We start from the raw sequence: 25,712 nt of genomic DNA on the forward strand, positions 1-25,712 counted from the left end.
TTAGGAGATAGAGCTGCTGTTTCCTTGCGTGTGGTCACTGGAAAGAGTGCAAGTTAAACAACTGGAGCCTGCATGCCTGCTTGTTTAGGCAACACAGCTACTCCCCATGTTCCCCTGTTGAAGAAATGCCACACTGGTTGGTACACAGCCCCAAGGGCATGGTCAGGGCAAAGGTCTGGAGAAGAAGTCAGCCCAGCCAGGGCAGAAACAGGCAAAACTGACTCCTGTACAAGCACATGAATGCAAGAGGCAAAGACCCTCAACTGTCAGCTGGATTCTCCAGAACCACCTCCCCACTGACACAGGGCATTTTCACTCTATGCACTGCTGGAAGCTTTAAGGTCTCTGAGAGCTAGTATCTCTGAAATACTCTGTTCTATCTTACTGCCAAAATGGGAAGGTTCCCACTTACTTATGAGGAGGATTTTCTTCCCACATATCATCCCTACAGTGGGCTCAGTTCTCCTGCTGTGCTGTTGCCCTGCCTTGCAACCCAGATCTCTTGAGACATGTCTTCCCTCCTTTCCTGGGCACAAGTCATTTTTCCATGACAACTACTTCACTTGCCCCTATGATTACAAAGAGCATTTGCAAAAGCACTTTCAGTTCCAAAACCAACGATTTCTATCAAAGACAATATGATGACTTAGAGTGTTTTGTTCCTTCTAGCAACCCCAAAAGAATGATTAATCACTGACTCAGGCACATCTCATTACATTTTTGCCCACATAGACTAAACTTGCAAGTCACCTGTGACTACCTCCCCTACTACTGCTAAAAGACTACCATATTTTCTCCAGAACCAATTCCTACACCTTCTATCTTTAGAGAATATCTGTTTGACTTGCTGTTCACAAGACACTTGGTTTTAGCATTATGTGCCTCCTGAACAAGCCCATGGCCCTGAAACAGCTTACCTCAGTCTGAGACAGAATACCTCAGTGAAGGATCCTGCTACACAACGAGTTTTAAAGGCTTTTGGAGATTTCTTTGTTTTGTTGTGGTTGTTTTGGTTTGGGTTTTTTTTGTATAAAGAGCTTTCATTTAACTAGCGCTAATTTTAGTAGTCTCAGAACAAGACTGGGCATGTGCAGATCTCTGTAAATATCTAAAAAAATTGCCTAAAGAAATTACCCAATGGTCCAACTAAAAGAGCTGGAAACCAAGTGACTCATTCCAGCAGAAGACCTGACAGCCCTTCACTAAGGAAGCTCAAGGCCTGGCTCACACAAACCAAACTCCAAACTCTCCAGCAGTCTGCACTACCAGGGTGCTGGCCTGGACACTGATTGAAGGGTACAGAGAGTTAGCTGGTCCTCCAGAGGAAAAACTGGCATAGGACAGGCCTAAACCTGAACTCAAGCCCAGCCACCACAGGCAGTACAGCCACAGCTGTGCATTTCCCACCGCTCTGTCTTCCTGGAGCACAACTTAGGCTTAGCTGGAGCCAGTTAGACCGGGGGAGAAAGGGACATCTGTTCCACCACACACAGCTGAGAGGTATTCTGATGGGCCCCACTCACCCAGGGGAGTGTCCACCAGGATTGCATTGTAGAGCTCCGCAGGCGTCTGAGCAATGTTCACAGCTTCCATCTGCTCGAAACTTCCCAGAGGGTGGCACTTGGGCACCAGCTCGGAGATCGAACGCTGGTGCAGAGTCCCAGTGATCAGCAGAATGACATTGTCAATCATGTAGCTGTACCTGGAAGAGGAAGAAAGAGGAAGACTGAAACAACAGAAATAATGCAAAACCCCGCACCACACACACATCATCTTCCTATGAATGTCCCCAGAAAGATGCACCCTCCCCAAAAAAGAAATAGTAAGGCATCTCCTCAGTGTCTGCTTATCATGCCAGCCTAGGAAAAGGCAGTCAAGCATAATCCCAGGCTGTGATTTATGCCACAGCTGAACCACACCATCTGGGCATCACCCACCTACCATCAAAGAGTATTAGATTGGAAGGGACTTCTGGAAGTCTCTGGCCCAATACCCTGCTCTAAGCATGGCCAGCTCCAGCTGCTCAGGGCCTTGTCCAAATGAACTTTGAGTTATTTGCAAAGATATAATCTCACAACCTCCCCAGGGCTCTGCTTCAGTGTCTGACCACACTCAAATGAAAAGTCTTTTCCTAACCTTCCCCCATGGTCATTGGTCTACTGTCTCTCATCCTAACCCCACACATCTCCAAGAGGAGCCTGGCTTCAGCTTTCCCACGCCCTCCCACAAGGTAGCTGGGAACATTTGTCCTTCCAGCATTCCCACTGCTCTCCTCACACTGCTGTGCTCTGCAGAGAGCATGTGCAAAGGTGTACACGGTAGGACACCAGCAAGGAGGAATGTGCAGATAGCCCAAGCTATCTGTGCCAGCCACACTGCTCCATCTTGCCAAGAGAAAGCAGGAAGGGTCACGTTTCTGCAGCCCTGCTCCCTTCCAAAAACAACAGGGCTGGCACAACCTTGGTTCGCACCCTCACACGAGGTTTTTCACACCTCTACCACCAAAGGTACAAACTTCTTTGCACTAGCCCAAGTTATGACATCACTAACCACGTTCTCTGCTTATGTTGTTCAGGATCAGCAGGTTCAGCCTTTGGCACTGCAGCAATGGGACATTCAGTCTGGAATCACCACACTTGTCACAAGTTCTACCAACACAAGCCCTTTGTGGCCCTTCTCTCCAGTATGTCCATGTTTCTCAGGCACTGAGGAGCCCAGAGATGAGCACAGTATGCCAGGTGAGACCTCCTAGTCCTGGGTAGAGGGGAAAGAACACCTCCCCGTTCTCCCAAACCAGTCAGAGAAGGGAGACACAGCTGGCCTGGAGGTTCAAGTAAGAGATCGAGGTATCACATAAATACTGAGTGTCCCCAGCAAGGACAGGAGTGATGCTCTAGGCACCTTCATCTCCAGATAAGACACAAGCCAACCAAGCTGAAAACCTGAAAAACGTCAAGTGAGATGAGGGGGTTTTTTCAGTCAGCAGAAGTTGCCTTTGCAAATGTTCCTCAGCAGCAAAGGGAAGAGGCACAGATGCTGGAAGAGCAGGGTATTTGGCATTTTACACTCCCTTGCTCTCACTGCTAGTTCTGACTCTAAAAATTCAGACAATGGAAAAGACCTGAAGAAGCTCCTTGGCAGGAGCTGCTCCAAAACAAAGGAGATCAGGACTGAACTAGAACGGCAGAAGGAGCTGTGCAAGTCTGGAGCTGGAGCTCTGCTGAGGGTCAGGCTTCCCACATGTACTGAAGAAAGGGAACTTAAGGCCAGCACCCTGGGACTGGGGTGAGGGCAGGGATTGCAAGGCTCAGTTGATGTTTGCCAGACAGGCACTGGGATGCTGCAGGTCTCTGTATTTCCGAGCTAACACGGAGGACATAGTACAGCCCTGTTTCCCTTTTACCACATCAAAGGTAGCCAAGCAGAACCAGTTAAAGGCAGATTTCAGTAGTTTTTATGAGATGGGCTTACTGCCTCTCAACTATGCTCAAAGGGCACGTCCATGAACAAATCAAATCCACACCTTAGTTCCTCAAACAGGCGCTGCTCTTTTCTCTCCACACTGCCAGGCTGAGTAATGCACCTCCTGGCCCTGTGATTTTTACAGAGAGCCCTTCTGTGTTTGCAGCCTACCTTTCCTGGTTCAATCTAGAACCAGGGCAATCAGCACAAGCTTCAGGTACTAGGAAACCTCCTTTTGCCCTTTAATCCACAAGGTCATTATCTTCCCTCCTGTTTGTGCAGCTCTCACCATGGAGATGATTGCAATCTCCAGGACAGCAAGAAGGGCCTGTTTATGAGAACTGAGGTCAGTCCCTTGCAGTAAGCAGCTGGTTCCTGGTAAATACAAGCATCTGCACCCTAACACAGATGCATCTCCATGAGGTGTGCCAGAAAAAGGATACAGAAGATCCTTTCCCAGCTCCACCACCTGCCCTCAAACATGCAAGTTTCCCTAGTGTGACATAGTAGCTTTAAGGAAAGACCATAGGCAGCACTACTCTCACCAAAGCAAGACAACAACACAGGGTGAGACCAAATTTGCTACTTCAACTGAGCCCACAGTGAAGGGATAGGTAAGGAAATATGGTCATTGCACAGTATGTCAGCACACTTCCTTCCTATCCCCCGCTTACCACAGATATCACTTTCCACAAGATATTTGCAACTTAAAAGGAGCCTGGCCAAAGTCAACTGCACAAGAAGGAAGTGAGGAAAAGTACCTGGAGCCCTTCTGCTTGCAGGTCTTCAGAGCAGCTTACTGGAGTCACATCAAACTCATCCATGCCCCCTCAGATGAGCTCAGTATGAAAGCAACAGCCAGGTTTGGAGAGAGCTGCCAAAATCTGACCCTCTTCACATGTGCAACTATGCTTCAGACTGATGGTCCCAGGAAAGACAACCCACTGCCAGAGAGCAAAGCATGGTTCTCATTTCATTTATACCCCTTAACTTGCTTGTTTCCTCATTCTTCAGGGAAGTCTGGGGACATGCATGGTCTACAGTCCAAATGCCAAGGCCTCTAAGGAGGCATCAACTGTTTTAGAGAGCACTTCACCTACAGACACCACTTAAATCTTGCTGTCCAAGGATTCAGCCCTGCAGGAGGAGTTACCATGTGACAGCATTTCAGCCCTTCACAATAACAAAGGAGACGCAGCAGGACAAAGGTCTTGGTGTGCCTGCCGAGGCCAGGCAGACACCAGCACCTCGACCTAATCCTTTCTGATAGTTCTGTTTCCTTCATGGAAGCCCAGACCACACTTATTCACGTTCAGTCCCTGTTTCAACCCAGTAAAAACAGTCACAGCTAAGTCACTAAGGACTGCAAGGCACATCTTCTAGTGCCAGGGCAGCTGGTAAAGCCTCTTCTCATCTGTGGAAGGGGTGACACTTTCTTTTTCATGCCAGGTCTCAACAAGAACACATCTGCCTCCACCAGCACAGCTGTCCCAAGAACACAGCAGAGGTCCTGGCTACGCTGGCATTTTCTCCCAGGTCCAAAGGATCAGATTTATTACAGTGGCAGCAGTTTTCCTAGGAACCTCCAACTACATGTGTAATGGAGCAGCTTTTGTCATCACCCTCCTCATCTCCCATAGGGCTCTGACCAGCTTCAAATGTTTCAGCTTTCACAGTTAATGCATGCTCAGACCCCTCCACAAGCATTTTAACCCTCATAGCTCTCAGTGCACTAATAAAAGCACCAAACTAGGGGCCACAGGAGAAAACAGGAGTAGCTGGTCACTTGCAACCCCGGGAAGTCTTCCTTCAGCCCACTTGGGTTCTTTTCATAACAAAGCTCTCCTGGGCACAAACATGTTTGAAAATCCTGCTTTGAGCTGTTTTCTGCCCACCCAAGGACATGGACACAAAACCAGTGTATGTTCAGCAGGAGTTCGATGTTACACCCTGCCTTGCTCTTCCTGTCACCCCCTGAACTGAGGTGTGGTATATTCCAGAAATTCACATTCACAGAAATACCATTTTAGTCAATACTGAGAAGCATCAGTAGCATCTCACACGAGGGCAGAATTTTTTATTAAAGGACAGAAAAGAGCAAACACAGAAAAATCATGGGTATCATCCACAGCAGGAGAGAGATGATGGTTTCCAGCTTCCTGAAGTCCAATCTCTTTGCTCCTCCAGCGACACCCACTTCAGCACAATACACCTTGGGTGGCACTCAGATACCAAGAACAAAGTCAGGCTAGAACATGCCTAGAGAAGCCAAAGTCGGAGGTGGGTGGGGGGAAACCTTCCTTTCAGCAGCAGCAGACCAGAGTTCATTCTCAGTGCTGGGTTTGGGAGGTGTGGTCTCAGGCTGACTCAGCAGAGACCCCTCACAGAGAACAGAGGAGAGCCAGCCCCCAGAAGCTGCAGTCTGGGACAGTCATCCATGGATGGTTATAGAGCAGGATCGAGCTGGAGTAGAGCACACATGCAAAAGCCATGTACAGGTACTTTACAACGTATGTTTTTCTCCTTCTGGTGTTCCTTAAGTACAAGCACTGATAAATGAGACATCCAGGACAGATTGCAGTGGCCCACTGAGTAGTGGGAAAGGCTGTTTTAGCAGGGGAGCACGTGAAATGCATGAACGCTCATCACATGGGGCATTTACAACTTGGCCTCAAGGCACTCAGGCACAGCCCTGCAAGGCAGTGACCCCAAAGCAGTTAGAGCTTTTCCCTCCCCCACTTACTAATCTAATCTAATCATAAAGAGTCATTGTCCTATAGCAGATAGGTTGTTTTTTTATTGCTTTCTGTTCCAGGATACTAAAGAAACCGTTAACAATACTGCAAGTGGTCACAAAGCATGACTAATGACGGAACATTGCATGACCTGCGATTCTCAGGGATCCTCCAAAAGTTGTGCCAAACTGTAGCTTAACAGCTGCTCTGCAAGGGGTCATGAGGACAGCCCATGTCACAGCCAACACAGGGAGCAGTGGGCCGGTGCAGAGGTGCATGGCAGGGCTTTGCTGGGATGGGGTAAGGTATGTCATTGCTCAGGTAACTTTAATGCTTTCCAGCATTAGACCCTAACAGAGACTGCTGTGAGCAAGGCCAGAGTCCCTGTGTGACTGCATTGGGCAGCTACTTGGATTACTGTAGAAGCATGTGTTTATTTTGGGATGAAAAAGGGAAATCTCCAGTGGGATTAGAGCAGTGCTCTGAATTCCACATGAATTCGAGAGACAGCTTTAAAAGATAATTAAGTTGTTTTGACTATAGTCACTTTAGCATCTAATGCTTCCCTCTTGCAGCTCATCCAATTCATATACTCAGGGGCTGTTGGGGGAAGTAACTTGTGGGAAAAAGTTTCAGGCTGGTTGTACTGCTGCTTCCTTGAGTTTGTGCATAAATACACAGACCCACCTCTATATCCCACTGGATACTGTGCTGCTGGTACACAGAGCCACTTGTCACACCTCTCTCAAGTTCCAAATGTTAAGCAGTCACGGGGGAAAGCAACACACAGACTTCAAAGCACAAAAGAACAGTGGCTGACACTAAGAATAGTGCCAACAGCTGAGATGTTTGTATCTGGAGGGTCGGTTTAAGATCATTAGTAAACAACTGCACAGCTGTCCTGAACTGGAGAGGAATGTTGCACATCAGGAAGAGTTCAGTGTCTCACTGAGACTTGTTTGAGTAACAGAAAATGGATGTGAAGAGAGTCAAAACCCTGAATTAGTTTTTCAGCTGGGATTAGAACATGTCAGACCAGCAGCTTCAGGCCAGGAGCAGTTCTGCCCCTCGTCTGCAGCTGAAGCTCCCACAGTCCAGGGAACAGCAAGAGCAGATGCAGCGTGTGATGGTCTCCACTCAAAGTGTCCTTCCTGATCTCTTCCTATCTTTGCTCACCGTCTTTCCTAGAGTCACACCAACACAAACCACACCTAAGTAGTAGGTTCATGAACCTGCCAAAGAGAAAGCTGAGAATTTCATGGTTGCCACCACAAACCAAGGGCACTCAGCCAGTAAGTGGGTGCCCCGCTAAACTTAGATCAACGAGACCATTTCAGAGCAAAGAGTCATAACTTCACAGTACTGCAGAGGCTGTGGCAGCCTTTCAAACCCAAGTATCCAGGAATGTTCTCAGCATTAATCTATATTTAGCTGCATCTCCACATGATTTTTACCATCCTCTAGTCCAGGTCTCTTGGGATACTGACCTCAGTTTTCCACTTGTATCATCTGTTAACTTCTAAGCAGTGATACTGTGTTAGTTGCATGAAAGGCTAGCGAGAAAAAAGATAGAAGTACTCTTAATTTTAAGGCTTTATGAATTTGACACTGTGTGCTAGATCTCTACAAACCCCTTGAAACACCAGGGAATGTTTTGAACACCTCACGGCCTTGCGCAAGTACCTCTAGTTGCCTAAACTTGATGCCTGGAAGCTACAGAAACACTAGGCTCATATGCAAAGCTGAGTCCTGGCACTCTGTGTGCAGTGCTGAGAAGACTTCAGGACTAATTAGATGGTTCTGGTCAATATTTAAAATGTAATCATGCTGCTTTCACACAGACCAGCTGCAAAAGCTAAACATGCATCAACTTTTTCTTACTTTACATGTAAAGCCCAAACCCCAAAACATTTCAAGGATATAAAATAAGGGGAAAGGCTGCACTGTTCACTTTATCCCCCAAAGTAGTTAGGAGATCTGAATGAGTTTAATGGCCTAAAAGCCTTTACCTGCTTCTCATGAATGTGTGGCCTGGACCCAGCCAATGTGCAGAACATTTCTGTGCATACAGACCTGCTGCCAGAGGAAGAAAATTCATCATCCCACTTGACATTCAGCAAACCACATGAGGCAGACACAAGATTTAGCTCAGCCTCTAAATACTGCAGTACTTAGGCAAAGCTCTACATAAGTATTTGCTAGACTTCAGTCTAGCATAGAGAATAGATCTGGGAGAGGGGACCAGGACCCAAGGTGACCCCAAGAAGCCTTCAGAAGAGGTGCCCTTGGCCTCCAGGCCTTCTCTGGGCAGAACTTGCCCGTCTAGAGCATTGGGTGAGGCAAATCAATGGAAAGGTAAAAGGAAAATGAAGGCTGCTAAGGTGTAGCACCAGAAAACCTTGGGAATGGTTTCAGTCAGGGAGTGAAGCATGTCACATGGCAACAGAAGTGCTCAGTGAGCGTTCATCCAGCTGAGGGCACTGCACACAGGCTGTCTTCAAGAAAAGTTGCAGGCACACACAGATTGACCAGAGGAGCACTGAAAACCCAACACACGTGCTCCCTTCCCTCCCTGCTTTGTGCCTGTTCAGCCTGTCGAGGGAAGGATTGCAAGAAGGAAGTACGAGGACTGTTCCCATGAACTGCAGAATCACCAGAAGAATCCAGCTTTAAACGAAGCCCAGGAAGATGGAGAAGTCCACGTGCTGCCTATGGATGAAACCACAACAGCTTGGACAGGGTGTTATCCAGGGGCGATGAGTTCTCACCTCATCACCCAGAGCCTGCACGCCGGAGCCCCTTCTCAGGGCTGCAGAGTTTAACGATTTCTCTATCCTAGTGAAACGTGGGCTGACATCTGGAGCCCATCACTCACTTTTGCTGCACCTTCACTGCCCCCAGTAACATGTTGTTAGCTCTTCCAATCACTACCACAGATGACTGTGTTTGCTGGGCACCGTGTTAACACCTTCCAAGGGAAGAACAGCGCTGGCCAGTAAGAACAACATTGTTCCAGTTCAAACCCACTGGCCAAATGAAGCGTTTTCCAGGCATCAGAGGTCTGGGAAAAAAAGCCCCTTCTCAGTGAAACACACCTTTCAAAGCTTCCCTTTCCGATGAGGGCACCCGCAGTCACCACCATGCAGCCCAGTCCACCGGCACAGACACTGGTTCTGGGAAACTGGTATGAGATCGGCGTCCTTTGGGCCCGCAGGAGAGCAGATGCACTTCTGATGCCACCATCCAGAGGCCACAAGTCTGTGATCACTTCCACACCATTAGTTACATGCCCTCTTATTTCGAACATTGCATAATCCCCTCCAAGAACTTGGCTTATCAGTTCAACTTTGTACTCCCTGCAAACAGGGAAGCCGTTTGTCAGAAACCTGTGCTGCTTTGCCAAAACCATCTCTGCCAGAAAAGGCTCTTAAACCTTTTATTGCAGGATCCCCAGCCGCTACGGTAATTTTTGCTTCCTAATCTCACCGCCACCAAGGAGTCAACAACTAACTGAAACAGTATAGCGCAATTTTAACCACAGCAGCATTAGTAGAGATCCCTCAGATTGTTGCATTTGCCCAAATGAACTGCAAATGTCTAATGGAAAGCATTTGGAGTCTTTTCCTTCTGCAGGAAAGGACTTCAAAAGGCTGCAGTCATATTCTGTAACCTCCACGGTTATGCCAGGATGCACACTCTAGTACATTTAGAATAAAGACAGGCAACTTCCTACTCCAAAGAAGAGGATTATTGCTCTTCAGCTCAAGTAGCAATTGAAACACTTTGGCTCCAGAAAAACCACTGCTGCAAGATTAAAACTGAACTCTAAGTTGTGCAGCAGAAACTAGATCTACCCAGCACAGGGGAGAGGCAGAGTAGGACTGGGTCAGGGAGAAGGTAACAGAGGGAAGTGTCAGCTAAGAAAAGAAAAGGCATGTGCAAGGGGAAAAGGTACATGCAGCCTCATCAAAAACAGGTCTTGTAACCACAAAAACACACTGAAAGCCAAGTTCCCAACTGCATCCTCAGGGCAAAAAAGGAACCTGGTTCCCAGCCCTTGCAGGCTGGCAAGGTAAAGATAAAAGATGACTTTGTCCTCTGACAACAGGTTTGATCTCAGATTTGGAAGATGTGTTTAGACCCAGTTCACCTCCAGACTTCACTCTGACAGCACACTCAGTGTCCCCACAGTTACCTGAACACAAGATCAACCCCTTTCCCCTTCTCTGCCCATCAGGTTGCTGTGAGGGCTCAAGGGGCCCAACAGCTGCCAGAGCCCTGACACCAGGCTGCTGCAAAGCCAGACCTTACTGAGCAGGGAAGAGACTGTGCTGAAGCAAGGGAAAAAAAACCCAAACAAAACAAAACCTAACCCTTTTCCCTGCCACCAGAAAAATACTACAGCTGACAATCTGATCAGGCTACAGCAGGCTAGAGTCAGGACTCTTTATCATAGTGTCACCCCTATCTAAACCATGTACAGGAACACTGGAAGGAAGGAGAAACGGGACATGGCACCGTGTCATGCTAACACAAAGAACAAAGCCTTCACAGAAAGGCAGGGCAGCACATCACTGAGAAGAACCTAAAACCCACTTCCATCCCACAAGTCAATATGTGCTTGTTGAATTCAGGAAGTGGGTTTTTGCTGTTTCAAGAACACTTAATACCTGTTTGTTGCTGCCCTGCAGAACATTGCTGCATTCCCTCAGCCAAACAGTCCATTGTTTGTGTTGGAGCAGGGATGTTAGCAGACAATTTGTGCCTATCAGTCAGAACCTACTATGCTTGGCTGAAAGACACGGGGAAGTACCAGCAGCCTTCTGCGTGGCAAGATGCAGAGCTAGCAGGTGTTTATTGAGATGGCAGCAGGCTCAGCAAGTCGAGCTCTCCCTTGCCACAATATGCAGTGGCAGAGGCTGCCAGTTACAGCCACCACTTGAAAAAACAAATTGAGGAAGTTGGCCGATTTCCCTTATTTTGGTACTAAGAACACAACATTTGCCACAGCAGAGTTCCTGGAGAGGATTAGAGCCAGGAAAGAGTCAGCGTGGTGCCAGGAGAGGAGCACAACAGGACAAAACCCAGTGTCAGCAAGTGGCTTAAGGAACAAAGACCTTGCTTTGGGATTGTTGCCTAAGCTGCATTCTGGGGTCAGTTCTGTTTGTGTGCTTTTAAACGCCGTCCTTTCCCCTAAGCTGAGGAGAGCCATGAACCCCTGCCCACCTCCACAGGTGACCCTCACCCACGCTCGGTGTGCACCTGGGGACGGGCAGCACGGGGCTGGAGTGCCACCTTCCGGCGAGCCACGGGCAGCACGGCCTTCCCTCACTGGAGCCAGGCAAGGAATACACATCCTTCTGGTGCTCCAGAGCCCTTGCACTGCCCCCACTGCTGCTTCTCCTGCCGCCGGCCTCACCTAGTTCATGGGCCGCTTCAAAGAGGCCAATGAAATGACACGGCATCATTCCACATGGGACAAATGACACGGCTCCTGGCAGGTTGGTTCCGGAGCCATCACAGGGGACAAGGACTTCAGCTGCCTCCCAAGATCAGACAGTTCCCCAGATCTTCTCGGCAATGTAGCCTGGATCAAGATGTGAGCATCCTTCAAAAGCAAGCACAACAGTCACCTGATGATGAACTCAAAACCACTCCAAAGGTCCAGCAGGACATTCAGGAAGGAGAAAGTCTGACTTAAAATGCTTGATCCACCTCCTGGCACCAGCCATGCACACCTTGCCCACTCTCACTGAACTGGTACCCAAGTGTCAACAGGCCTTTATGGGCCTGTCTTGTGTGAGGTTATCCAAGAGTTCTAAGAAGGCCAAAAAGTTAAATACATACAACAGCAACCAGTAGCAGAGAGTTTCAGAGCTGAACTGGATATGCCGCAAAACATTTCCTTCCATTTTGAGCCAGATACACCTACAATCCCATTCAATGTTAAAAATCTCTGTTTACAGCTCAAGAGAGGCTCAGTGAACTCAAGCTTTCCTCCTGCTGAAGCCAGCCCTGCTCAAACTTTCCACATCTTTCTACCATTTTTTATTTCCCTTCAGCCTGTACACTTTTAGCACACGGATACATCCAGTTGAATACAATTTCTTCTTCTGAGCACCTGGTGACTCAATCGCCCTGAGCTGTCTACTGGGAGCAGTCTTCACCATTTCCTGCTCAAGTTTCATTAACTACCCCAAAAGAACGGAGTGGGAAATAGCCACCTACAAAAGGCAGAGATCAATCACCCCATACCTGCGTGTGCAGCCAGGGTAAAAGATCAAGTGGCACAGGCCTGTCCCAGTGTCCCCAGGCAGGGAGGATGACTCAGTACCCCTGTGTGCACAGGCACAACATCCCCAGCAGTGCCAACATCCCCTGGCCAAACGTTTCTGCAGCGCTGCCTCCACACAAGCCTGGGCTAGAGGAAAACCACTGGCACAAGTATGCACTGCCAGCTCCAAACAGAGATGCTCACCACTCCAGCTACTTGGGACATGCATGGGAAACTTCATGCCATCAGCAGAAAACATCTCTGATGTTTCTATCCCCTGTTCCAAACCCAGACCTACTACAAGCCATGGGACAGTTTCAGGGAACACAGTCTGAAAGGCAGCCTAAGAAGTCACATCTAGTCTACTCTCTTTTCTGCTAGCCCTGTCACCAAATACTAGGTTTATCAAGAGAACATATTAAGACCCTGCTGGGCAAAACTACCACCCTCTTCAAACTCCCTCGTGTTTCACTGTCCTCAGTCTTCTGTTTTAACTTGTCTATAGTGTCATTAGAAAATAGAGATTCTAATATCCAGACAGTAACTCCCACCTTGGACCAGCTGAAGCTGGTAACACCTTCTCTATTTCATCAGTACCCCACTGGTGTGATGAGTACAGAGCCAAAGGAGACTCCTCCAGCACTGGTGCAGCAGAACCATGACAAAACACAACTGCAGACTTGGACTCCTTGCACAAAAGTCTCTGCAAGAGACTGGAGACAATCCATATGGGAAAGCAGCTTTTTCCTGCTACACCTTTTACCTTCCTCTAGGCAGCACTGTAGACAGTTGTATTAAAGCAAATCATGTGGGTAAAAAGGAAAAGAAGAGATAAGAGTGAAGACAACTTGAGGAAGAAACATCCTGGGCTGAATGGAACCAATATATTCAACAGGAGATTATGCAGTAGCAAGAGACAGATATCTGCACAGAATCGTGATTTGCTGTAGACAGTTCATCAAAATCAGAGTGACAGAGGCAGCACAAGATCAAGTTAAATCAAGTTGAGGGCAAAACACCATTTTTAAAAAAAAAAAAGCGATTCCAACAGGCTGGTAAGAACCAGCCTTTCTGACTAAACAAGATGTTTAAGGTCTTCTGCACAACTTGAGCTGGTCGTAGACATTGGATAAAGGTCAACAGGACTGATGTAACAGGAAACTGGATCTTCAAGGCCATCTGCAGCCTTCAGGCCAAGTCAGGCAGTGTGTAACCAGGGCAGGCACGGTCTGAAACCTCCCAGTTCATCTTTTCCACACACTGCTTTTCAAAGTCAGATTTGCTGGGCAACAGCAAAGTTTTAAAGTCTGCAAGACGCTCATGTCTGCTGGCCAAACTACTGCCTCTAAACAGATATGACAGAAGCATCAGAGATGACTATGATAATTCCATAGAGACTAAACATTTTCATAAACCCATAAGGTAGTAAAGGAAAAGCATCAGTGGAGGACAATCTACCTAATATTGCCAAGTTCAAACAGCACCAATGTCTTTACAGCAAATTCAAGATGGGTAAAGAGGTGTTCTGAAAGTTAAGTTTGAGAGAATAGAAGAGATTGCCCCATACAGCTAAGATGAACTAGAAATTGCTTCATTCATTTCAAACACTGCAGCAAAATGGGGGCTTAGTAATGTCTTGCCCCATATTTGGGTCCAAACATGAAAACTCCAGAAATCTTAGTGGCAGGCATATACGAAAAAACTATTTCTTGGAAAACAGGAAAGGCTTAAGAGACAGGCAGCTTTAGCACAGTGACCCAGAAAATAACAGATATGAGGCACTGGGTCAGAAAAGTGAGACAGTGGTAGTGTCCAGGCACAGAAAGGAGTAAACACAGATGCATGTGGCAGAGAGACAGGTGTTTATTCAATATTTGCAAATGCAGGAGATTTCACAGATAGATAAAAATTTAAATTTTTTCATCAACCACAAAGGTCTTTTCTACATCAGCCTGAATCATTCAAAACCCTCTAGCTGTTATCCTAAGCTAGGATAACACACACACACCCCTACCAAAAATGCAAGATTAAACACCACTTGCCAGAGTGCCTGTGATGAGCCTGGGCTCACTGTTCCAGAGCTGGTGCATTAACTGTGCTACTTGAGAACAATCTTCTTCTCAGAGGTGCAAGTTAAAGTCACTCTCTACTGAACTACAGATTCACTTTCAGCTGGAAGACATCTCCTTGGTGGTTAGAAGATGCCACTGGCTGTGCAGTTTGCAAGCCAAACTAGAGTTTATAGGAATATAGACAAAGGAAAGGAAAAATGTCAATTTTACTTCCACGTTTCAGATGCTAAGTAGGACAACTGGAATCTCTCCAAGACTAGCAATTCCATTTCATTACTGAATAAAACAAGAGCAGTACACAGGGAAACAGAGGGTTGTGCAAAACCACCAGAAAATACCTTGAGAACACTGAGCTATTTCAAGCTTTTCTCATCAGCTCAAACTGCTGTGGAAGCACCGTGTGTTTCCATGAACTGACAGAGACGTGCTGAGGCTGCTGCAGCCCTGTGTTTCCCTACTGAGCATTCCAGGCCCTGCCTTCCCCTAGTGCTGGCATTTGTTGGATCCCACTGAACTGTCCAAGAAAAACAAACCAGACAAAGGTTACCACCAAACGGGAAAAGGCGTTCGATTTTTTGGCCAGCTCAACTCCCTGAACCAGTTTGTGACGGGGTCAGAGGAAGGCCCACAGACCCTGGGGTGGGAACAGAAGGATCACTGCAGCCCTCATGAAGCCTGATCGACCTCAGTGGCTCAGAACTAGCAGGCAACTGCCAGTGTGCACATGCATGGTATGCCTACATTTTGCAGTAGGATCATAGTTTTTAAGAAAACGGGAGCATTTAACACAAGGGACAAAGATAAGTGACAGCTGTAGTAGAGGCTGAACCAATTCTGCAGTGGGAGGTAGCCAAACAGCTGTGCCAATGGAGCACACACATCCCAGGAGCAGAAGCCTTTAGCAACACAGTGACATGGTGCTGCTGGTTTCAGACCTCCAGACACAACCAAAACAGTTTCGTTCAAGAAGCTGCAGCAAACCCAGCAGGCACAGGGCTGAGAAGCTGGTCTGAGAGCTCTCAAGCCCTGAAAAACAGAACACTTCAAACGCTGCTCACAGACAGCTGGTACTCACGTGATGAAGTCCAGAAAACTTGCCAGGGGCTCGTACGCGTGGTTCCTCATGTGACGGAACTCCACCACCATCTTCTCCTTCAGCTTGTCGTCTATGACGGACACAGTGAGCGGGGAGGCTTCGTTGGCCAGGAAGTTCCCATAGTCTGTGCTCTGGAGGTGCAGTTTCAAGTCTGAAAAAGAAAGAATAATTCCACTCTAGAGGGTTTTGAGTTGGGTTTCGGGTTTTTTTCCAGCACAGCCAAGGAAGCTGTTGCTCAGCACTCCTCCAGGCATTCTCTTCTCTGAAAGCTCTCCTAGACAAAACCCATGTGTTCAGTCACACACTTTTATTTGTGCTCAATTTTATCACGGACAACCCAAGTGCAGGAAAAGATCAGCGTTTCACCATATCAGCCTTGCCTCCCCTTAAAGAGGAAACCGTGACACCACCTGTGCAACTGAGCACACACGGGTGCCAGCTGTTCACTGTGCTTGGTCAAGGTGCAAGCTTACTCATTTCTAGGAAGTATTTGCTAGAAATCTAGGGAAGGAAAAAAAAGCCCAACTTAAACACCCCCTTTAGCCAAAAGGGCTCTGGTTGCAGGCTTCTCTGAAGCAATCACAACCAAGAACCTAACCGCACCCACCCAGATACGAGTGATGTGGAGGCACCTAAAAAGCTTTCAAAGCCAAAAAAACTTGAACAGCAACTTTGAAATTATCAACCAGCTTGGTATTACATCATCAAGCCAGCCCAACTAATTGCACTGATAAAGACAAGTCAGGCATTAAGAGGTAGAGAGGGGATGGTGAAGATGAAGGCCATTTAAATCCATCTCACAGGGTAGGCAAACCCTGCCCAGGATGGAAGAACATGCTCAGAAGTCTTCCCCTCCTCCAGTTTCAAGCAGAGGAAACCTTTGTTTCCTCTGTTACCCCTGCTGCAGGTCAGGTGCCCAACCAAGCTGCAGTCCTGGCCAACAAGCAACCACAACATGCTGAGCTCTGTCAAGATAAAAGCCCTATTTTGAGCCAAAAGCATTTAAGTGTCTCTATGGAAAAACTGAATCCAGAACTGAGGAACGTCATATAATCCTACTCCTCAGAGCTCTACTAGCAGCACTGGTACACAATGTTCATCTCCCTTCGGCTTCACCTCAGAGCGCCAGTTAGGCAAGCAACCTCCCAGGGATTCAAGACCTTTATGGGGAAAGGAGAGCAGCTGGAAGAGTTGAGTCAAACCAGATGTGAACACGCCATCCAGAGAAAACAAAGAAGACATTTCTCCCTGGTTTCTCTGAGGCAGCAGCACTGAGGTTGCCTTTCCCTTCTGCTGAGCCACACGAGTCCTCAGCATTACGGCACGAGCATCCACGGCACCCAGGTCAGAGCAAGGACTCAGCATGGCTTGAGGAGTCTCATCTTTTGACATCCCACCCAGCCACAGACATGAGCTGGAGAGTTCCTCCTCAGGCTCCAACCTGAGCTTGTACAGCCCAACACTGTCCTCAGCCCGAGGGATGGGAGGGTCCAACAGCTTCCAAGCCAACTTCAGGTCTTCTGAGTATTTCCAGGAGGGTCTAGCAAAGATGGTTTTCACCAGCACTTTCAGTTACAAAGGTGTTCCCACTGCTCAGTCTTGCAGGAAACAGATGGAGTTTATAGAGAGGGGACATAAAGGCCAGAGACTTAAATATCACCCAGCTTGTGTCATGTTTCTCAGTGGGTTACAGGAGAGTTCAGGGACACTCTTAGTTTTAGCAAGGGAGGGGATTCTGCCCCTCTAGTCCGCTCTGGTGAGACCCCACGTGCTGTGCCCAGCTCTGGGGTCCTCAGCACAGGAAGGACATGAACCTTTTTGGGGTCAGTCCAGAGGAGGCCACAGAGAGGATTACAGGGATGGAACACCTCTCCTATGAGGAAACGCTGAGAGAATTAGGATTGTTCAGCCTGGAGAAGAGAAGCCTCTGGGTGACCCTACTGCAGCCTTTCAATACCTGAAGGGGCTACAGGAGAGCTGGAGAAGGACTTTGGACAAGGGCAGGGAGAGACAGGACAAGAGGGAATGGCATCAAACTGAAAGAGAGTAGGTTTAGACTGGATGTCAGGAAAAATTCTTCCCTGTGAGGGTGGGCAGGCCCTGGCACAGGTTGCCCAGAGAAGTTGTGGCTGCCCTATCCCTGGAAGTGTTCAAGGCCAGGCTGGATGGGGCTTGAAGCAACCTGGTCCAGTGGAAGGTATCTCTGTCCATGGCAAGGGGGTTGGAACTAAATGATCTTTAAGGTCCCTTTCAACCTCATCCATTCTATGGTTCTATGAATTCTGGATGCAGCAAAGAGATCTTCCTGCCCAACACACATCATTGAAGCAAAGCAGAAACCTAAGCTAGACCTCTGCTCCCCAGACTATGCTGCAGCTGAATAGCTGTGGTTTATTCTACCGAAGCACAGTCAACTTATCCTCACACCTTCAAGGTGGGAAAACACTATCTGGATAAGGAAAGGGAGAGACAAAGGGTCTTGGTAAGACTATTACACACATAAAATCAGGCTGTGAAGGAGGGGACAGGGGACTGAAGTAGCTACACTTACACACCTCCTGCTTGCATTTCTCTGTAATTGTGCAGAGCCCTAAGGAAAGCTAAGCCTGCCCAAAAAGGCATGTGATGTTGTTTTGGAGCTATACAGGACATTGGAGAGGAAGCAGCTATTGCATATCCTACCAGATCTGGCCTCAGTAGGGAAGTTTCCAAAGGTTATATCTTGTTTCCTCAAGTCCAATACCATTGGTTTGTTTTGGTGTCATCACAACCTGAAACTCTGCTTTTGAGGTCGCAAGAAGCTGCTTTGCCCTCAGGTCACTTGATGCTAGAGACACAGTGACACAAAAAGGAGAGTTTGCTGTACTTCCAGGAAGTCAGAGCTGCACTGCATCTAGACCAGAGCCACACAGGCTGCACACTGTGCCTTGCAGGCTCTCCCTCAACAGCTCTGAGCAAGTTCCCATGAGCTGCTTGCCCAGAACATTTTGCCCTGCTCCGTGAGGGGGTCGTCCCCCCAACTCCACAGCACAAGAGCCAGCACATTATGTTGCAACTGGAATAAGGGCCATGTTTATATAACACTTGGAATTCATTTTTACAGGGAAGGCCAGCCACAAACTGGGAAACTAAACTTTTCTGAATCTCTTAGCACCCAAGCAGACAAAACGGAACATATTTTCCAAAAATTGGACCGGATTTACGAACCCTGACTCAATGCATCCCACAGTGTATCAGCTCCTCACACGAGCCTGTCCTCCTCCAGCCGCTGTGCTGGTCACTGAGCTTCGGCCAAGAGGGTGAGCTCCCAAGTTTGGGAGCTTTTAATAGGACTATTCACATGTCAGGCTTCTCGGTTAAGAACAAACTAATCTCGTGGTTTCACAAATTTCCTGCCAGAAGAGATGTCCCAGTAGCATGGTGACTAATAAGTGGACCCACTGCTGAGCAAGCCCCAAGTTCTCCAAAAGCTCAAGTTCCCAACACAAGTTCAGACCGAGCTGGAGTCGGCCTCTGGCAGCAAGAGCAGCCCCTTGGCAGGGGCAGCTGCCACAGATCGCACAGGCTGCACGTCGATAAGAGCTGGCTGCGAGTCTTCTGCCGTGCCTCTTCCCCAGCTGCCTGCTGGAAAGGAGGGAGACCTGCACCTAGAGCCCAGCTCCTCCCAAGGAGCTCCTCCAGATGCTGACTAACAGCAGCACACGGCCTCGACCCAGCGATTGATTTTAAGAGGTACATTTGCCTGGCTCGGCATTTTTCCAAGCGGTTCACACACTGAGTAACAGACTGAGCCAGTATTTGGCAAGGGAGCACTTGAATGACCACAACACTTTTGCTCTCTCTCCTCCCCTGCAAATGCTGGTAAATTATGGCTGGGTCACAGCTTCCAGAAAGCTGCCTTGTGCAAGAACACGACAGCTTGTCAGAACGACAGCCTTTTTTAGCCGAGTAGGACAGTGCTTGGGATTACCATGACATGGACTTACAGCCACCTCCATTCAGCTCTTGGATCAGGCCCTCTGCAGCTGCCTTTACATGAGCCACAAACACAACAGAAGGTTAATTCAACACCCTGCTGTGCCAACACCTTGACATTTCAGATGACATTTTCTCGAGAGACTTCAGATCCACAGTAATACAACCGTCCTCTCCTGCAAGTTTGCTTTGCCATAACAAGGAATCAAGCCCTTAGTCTGTCAGACATCTGTCAGTCAAAGCCTGTCCTGTAAGCCCTGCTCAGACAGAATGATCCATGGCCTCATCAGCTCAGACTTCCACCCTGTCCCTCTTCAGCATCCTGCCATAACTGCATTGCAGAGCTCTGAATCAAGTTAAGGGCTCAAGCACTTCCAGGCAAGGACTGATCTGTCTTCTCACACACAGGCACAGAATCAGCTTCTGCAACTTCCGAGCTGAAATGATGTTTTCACGCAAATTATCTGCTGTGACCCCGACATCTCGCTCCAAAGCACCTGGGGCCATCACTGCCTATATAAAAATTAAAATATCATTTGCCATCTCCCAGGTTGGAGGCAGTAAAGCAGCTGAGGGATTACACAGCAGTCTGCAGATCAGCTACATTGCCCACGTCTCCCTTCAGGAGACTGCAGTCATTACCATTTGCCTTATTGCTGTTTGTTTGGTGTGTTTATAGCCACCTCAGACACTTCTGAAGCTGGTTCTCTGAAATCTCGCTCAGGAATTACTCAGAGACCCGTTGTTCCCTGCAGAATTTAAGACCTTTCCTGTGGTTGCACATCACCAGCAGTCACGTGCCACCTTTTCTCTGTTGTCAGGCAGCAAATTCCTCTGGGCCACAGACACAGAGAAGCATCATTTTTGGCCTTTTCTTCCATCAGTGTCTCACCTCTGGCTCTTCACTTGTTTGAAATGTCCTCAGCACCAAACAGCAACCTGTGTTTCTATCACATCCCCTCCTGGGGCTGAATTAACCCCTCTCAGATTTTCAAACCCAGCACAACCAGCTCATGTGCCCTCAAGCAGGCAGCCCCCTCCTAATCTGTCCAAAAGGCAAGGTCACCCCCCCATCTGCCTGCATCCTCACCCTCTCCAAAAGCAGACTGTTCTAAGCCTCAGCTGTAACCTCAGAGGTCCAGTGCACTAACAGGACATCGGCCCAGCACCTACTGCAGTGATTCACGGGAGAGGCAACAAATCACTCAGAAGCTAAAATAAACAGGGCAGAAAGCAGTCTCCTGCTGCAGGAGCTGACAGCCGAGGAAAAACAACAAGATGAAAGCACTGACGGGCTGCCGAGCAGCAATACCTGCCAGGAAACCCAGACACCATCATCTCCTAACGAGGGGCAGGACCCAAACAAGGGCTGAAGCTGCACCAGTACTCAGAAGCTGACCTCGGCTGCTGCTTGAAGTTTAGCTAGGAGAAGCTATGAAGTAGGTCTCTGCCCAGTAAAGGAGGCCAGAACAAACAGCAAAGAGCCTCCGCTGAACCCTGCAGGAAGCCAGGGACCACAGTGTTTGTTTGCCACCATGATCTAGCAGGCTATGGAAGGGCTATCTTTCTTCCAATAAAAAATGTTTTCCTGGAGCTTGTTTCAACAGGACAGTTGATGAACCAGCCACAGCCAGTGGTTACACCAGAGGATGCAGGACAAAGCACCAAGATCAGCAGCACAGCCTTTCAGACACTGTGACTCTGCCTCATCTGGCAGAAGAAAGCTCCTGGGGACAGGGGACAGTTCTCCTGCACAGTCCCAGCATGCAAGGGGCAGCTTTTCACCCAGGGCTCCTACACATGCCAGGAGACAGAGAACATCCTCATTGTGTGGGTGAGGATGAAAGGTCCCCACCACATTATGGCTTGGCTTCTACACCCCCCCGAGTTCAGAGTGAACCCCTCAGAGCTCCAGAGGGATCTAAGCACAGCCACCCTTCAGGACCACCGAGTGGCCTCTCCTTGTTTGGCAAAGGAGCTGCACAGGAAAGGATCTATGCCATTCCCCTTACACCTGTGAGAACACCACAAGCTCCACCAAAAGCACTCTTGGAGGCAGTCTGGAGCTCTGGTAGCAATGCAACTTCTCTGCACAAGAGAGGACATGCTGCCCGTGCGGTTATGCTGAAAGAGAAGACCAGCTCCAGCCTTTTGGGGCCCAAATTCCAGGACCATAGTGATAAAATGGAAAAGAGAAGGGTAGCACAACCTCTCCAGCTCTTTTCTCAGCAAAAAGAGAGGTGCTGAACACCTCAAAGCAAAGGCAGCCTCTAGGGGAGAACAAAAGATCCTTGGGACAGTGAAAACAAAAGCGCACACTGCACTCAGCCTGGTGCAGAGAGGACACACTCCAGGGACAGATCCCACTCCTCCACATGCATACCACTGTTTCTATATGGCATGGAAAGTCCTCAGCTGAGGACTGTCCAACTCTGTCCAACTGCATGGACAGAGGCACCTACAGAGCAGTGGTGTTGGAGACATGCAGCCTTTGGAAAACCTCTCCTAACAGAGGCCCACAGGCTTGAACCAAGTCCCTGCCACTCCTCAGCAGGCCACTTCACAGCCTCATCACCCAGCTAGAAGCTGGATTTCACCACACCAATCACCTCTACAACACTGGCAGGTCAGAAAGAAAACAGTTTTCCTACACTGTTGCTGCGGAAGCAAGAGGAATTATTAGCAATAGGAGGCTCATGAACACTGACCTGAAGGTAAAGACAGTCCTGGTTCTAAACAAGATGTTTTTGTGCTTTCTTGGGCTCCACGTGCATTTGGCAGTAAGGAGGATTGCAGACCACCATTAAAGCCAGCCCACAACCAACATTCCAGACCCAGACTGGCACCACTGTCCAACTACATCAACAGCTTTTCATTCTCCAGAGAGGATACCAGACCTCTAACAGGCTACCACAGCTTTAGGAGTTGGAGATGACTCACCAACCTTTTGACAGCAGAAATCTGGATGACCTGTAAGTCTGTTTGCCCCAGACAGATTCCACTCCAGCACAGATCCATGCTGACACCGCTGGAGCTGAGGGAGGCGGCTCCAGGTCCTTCACTGACACCTTGTGTCAGAAGCAGGAACTGGATACAACAGGGAGGGCCGGGCAGCCTCCAAGCAACCCCAGCACAGGGCCTCTGGCTGAGAAACAACCAAAGCACCTGGACTTTTGATGCTGAATGAAGGGATTAAACATGTTATTGCTGCAGGGTTTACGAGAAAGCTTAAGCGAAAACAGCTCTCACTGCCCCCCTCAGTCCTGGACATGTTTTTCTGCTCTTCTTCAGGCCAGCTCAGGAGCCTGACCACAGACAGCCCACTTGGCTACTTCTGAAGCCTTTGTGCTTCCAGACCAACCCAAGCACACGAGAGGGAGCAGCATTTCAGACCTGGAAGCACAGCACCCTCCAAGCAATGCCAGTAGCAGCAAGGTGGCAGATACCCGATTCCCAGGGCCAGACCCAGAACAGCCTTGGTCCTTCAGGATTTCTCCATGGCCAAGGATCACTCGCTCCAGGGCTGGGACAAACTGCAGAGCTGGACTTGCACACAAGCGGCAGAGAGAAGACAAAATAGAGAGTAGAGAACAATGTATGAGGACTTTCTGTCCCAGTACTTATTTTGGCTGCTAACACGCCATCCACTGCCTGGATTTAATGCAGACAAGTCCTGGGAGAGGAAGAATGCATGTTAGAAGACTGTGGAGCACAGAAAACAAGTACTGAGTGGGAAAATCCCAACTAAAGGGACAGAGGAAAGAAACAGTCTGACCACAGCCCCACATGAGTGATCAAGAGCAACATTCCTTTGAAGGAAAACACCTCTACAAAAACACAGTGGGCAGAGGCACAGAAAGCCAGGTGGAAGAGGAACAAGATTGACAGTGAACTTGGAAGAGCCTTCAGGTTCTGAAGGAAGCATGACAAGGAGCACAGCAGAGAGCTGTCGGGGGCAGGACACCAATGATACCACGGCAAACATATGGGAACTCCAACCTGACTCATTCCAAATCAGCAAACACCACTCTGAGGGGGAACTAGGTTTAGGCAACTTGGTTCAGAAAGCAAAGAAGGGAGAAAAAAAAGAGAAGCTCTCAGTACAGAAAGACTCCAAAGAGGAAGATAACTGCAGGGAAGTGACACAGTCACAGTTCAGGGCATGCTGACACTTGTGACTGCCCAGAGAGCAGAAGTTACTCCACTGCCCTCTTCCAGGCCCTGGGCTCCACAGTAGGAATGACAGTGACCGCTGCAAGCAAAGAGCTGCAAAAAAGAGAAGCTGAAAAGGAGCTTCTCTCCTAAGCAAAAACAGCTTGGGAATTCTTAAGGTAGAGGCTGAGGCACATCACAGCACTCTGTTGCCATTCTGTTGTTACCTGGAGTGAGCAGCCCCAGGTAACTTGTATCCAGGGTTCAACTGGTCAGGGATCCATCTACATACTCAGGGTTAATTAACCACTCAGCAATGACTGTCAGTATAAACCTGATGCTTAACAAATAGTTTTGGAAGAAAGAATAATCCAATAATTATAGTCCCACTGACAAAAACAACCAACATTTCCAGACACGTGTATTTCTAGCCTATTTCAAGAGAGGCCTGGTTTTAATCTTTGTGATTTTTGATCCAGGTTGTAGACACTGCCGAGTGAAAACCAGGCAGGGCACTGATCAGAGAAACAGTTTAACAGCAACTAATTAAGCTGATGAGTGACTGCAAGTGATCTCAGCATCCTAGAAGAGCATGGGTTGGGAAAGACCTCTAAAGGCCATCTGGTTCAACCCCCTGCCAGGGGCAGGGGCACCTTTCACTATCCCAGGCTGCTCCAAGCCCCATTCAACCTGGCCCTGGACACTTGCAGGGATGGGGCAGCCACAGCTTCTCTGGGCAACCTGTGCCAGGGCCTCACCACCCTCATTGTGAAAAAAATGAGCATCACAGAGCAAAACCTCCCAAGTTGTCCAGGTTTGTACACGCTGATCTAGAAAAGAAATTATGTCTGGGAGTCAGAATTAGCCTTTAAAAAGAACTCAAGATCACAGGCAACAGGCAATTCACTGCTGAATTTACTCAGATAGGCACCGGATTTTTTCCATTGGTGATCCTTCAATAACAACAGGTACTTTCCTAGGTGACCTGATCCCCTTAAAAACTAATCATGGGTATCAGGGATTGTTAGATTACCCCGATAACCTTACTTCTGGCCTTAAAAAAGGCTTCCTGCCATTTAGGGAGTGCAGCCACAAAACCAGTCTCACCAGCAATGTCCGACAAAACCCACCAGGCTCCCAACAACTACAGCTACAGAGCCACCCCAGGAAAGCACAGGGAGCCCAAGCTCCCTCACAGCGCTGTGTCCGCTGGGCAATCACACGGCCGCGCTGACCGGGAAACTGAGTCAGCTGAGGCGGCGGGGCCGGGACACAAAACGCGGCCTCGGCCGAGGGGTGAAGAGGGGACAGGGCCGCTGTGGACTCTTTTCGCCGCTGCCAGACAGCCCCTCGCCTCCCCGCAGCCCCTCACCACCTCCCCTCAGCCCCTCACCACGTTCCCTCAGCCCACCGCCCGGACCTTCCCCTCAGGATGGCAGGGGAAGGCGGGGGGGCTGTTCCCGCAAGCCTCGGACCCTCCCCACCACTCACCCTCCAGGCTCTCGCACTGCACCAGGTTCACGTAGTCCCCTTGCCGGAGCACCCCCGCCTTGAAGCCGCGCACCAGCCCTTCCAGGTACCCGTTGTCCACGTTGAAATAGAGCTCCGGGAAGCACGACATGGCGGCGGGGACGGGCCGGGAGCGCTGCCGCCGCCGCCTCACGTGACCCGCGCGCTGGTCACGTGGCAGCGGCCCCTTCCCGGCAGCCCCTGCGCGGCGGGAGCCGCCTGAGGGGAGGGGGGGGAAGGAGGGGTCGGCGGGCACGGCCCGGGATCCCCTGGGAATAAATCAAATAGCGGCGTTCGACGCGAAGGTGCCGCCAAGTGCGGAGCGTGTCAGGGTGTTCTTTGGTGTAAAACCTTTGTGTGCTTCCAAGCCTAATGAGCAGGGAAGGAGGGCTGACAGTGGAACTGGCACCCCTTACTCAGGGACATCTGGAGCTGAC

The 25,712-nt window shown here is 49.0% G+C and overlaps 1 protein-coding gene across 1 annotated transcript in view; it reads right to left on the reverse strand.

The window, feature by feature from the left end:
• The window catches only part of ATP6V0D1 (ATPase H+ transporting V0 subunit d1), a 33,721-nt gene extending 8,269 nt beyond the window's left edge, over window positions 1-25,452 (reverse strand). The window contains exons 1-3 of the mRNA XM_051802011.1: window positions 25,258-25,452; window positions 15,619-15,790; window positions 1,524-1,702 (exon numbers count right to left, since the gene is read on the reverse strand). Coding sequence (XP_051657971.1) covers window positions 1,524-1,702; window positions 15,619-15,790; window positions 25,258-25,387 — 481 coding nt within the window. The 5' untranslated portion in view covers window positions 25,388-25,452. The remainder of the gene's footprint in view (window positions 1-1,523; window positions 1,703-15,618; window positions 15,791-25,257) is intronic.
• Between the last annotated feature and the right edge of the window lie 260 nt (window positions 25,453-25,712).

This window comes from Manacus candei, unplaced genomic scaffold (genome assembly GCF_025592945.1).
Source record: "Manacus candei isolate 608988 ecotype Guabito, Panama unplaced genomic scaffold, ASM2559294v1 h1tg000053l, whole genome shotgun sequence".
NCBI lineage: Eukaryota > Metazoa > Chordata > Aves > Passeriformes > Pipridae > Manacus > Manacus candei.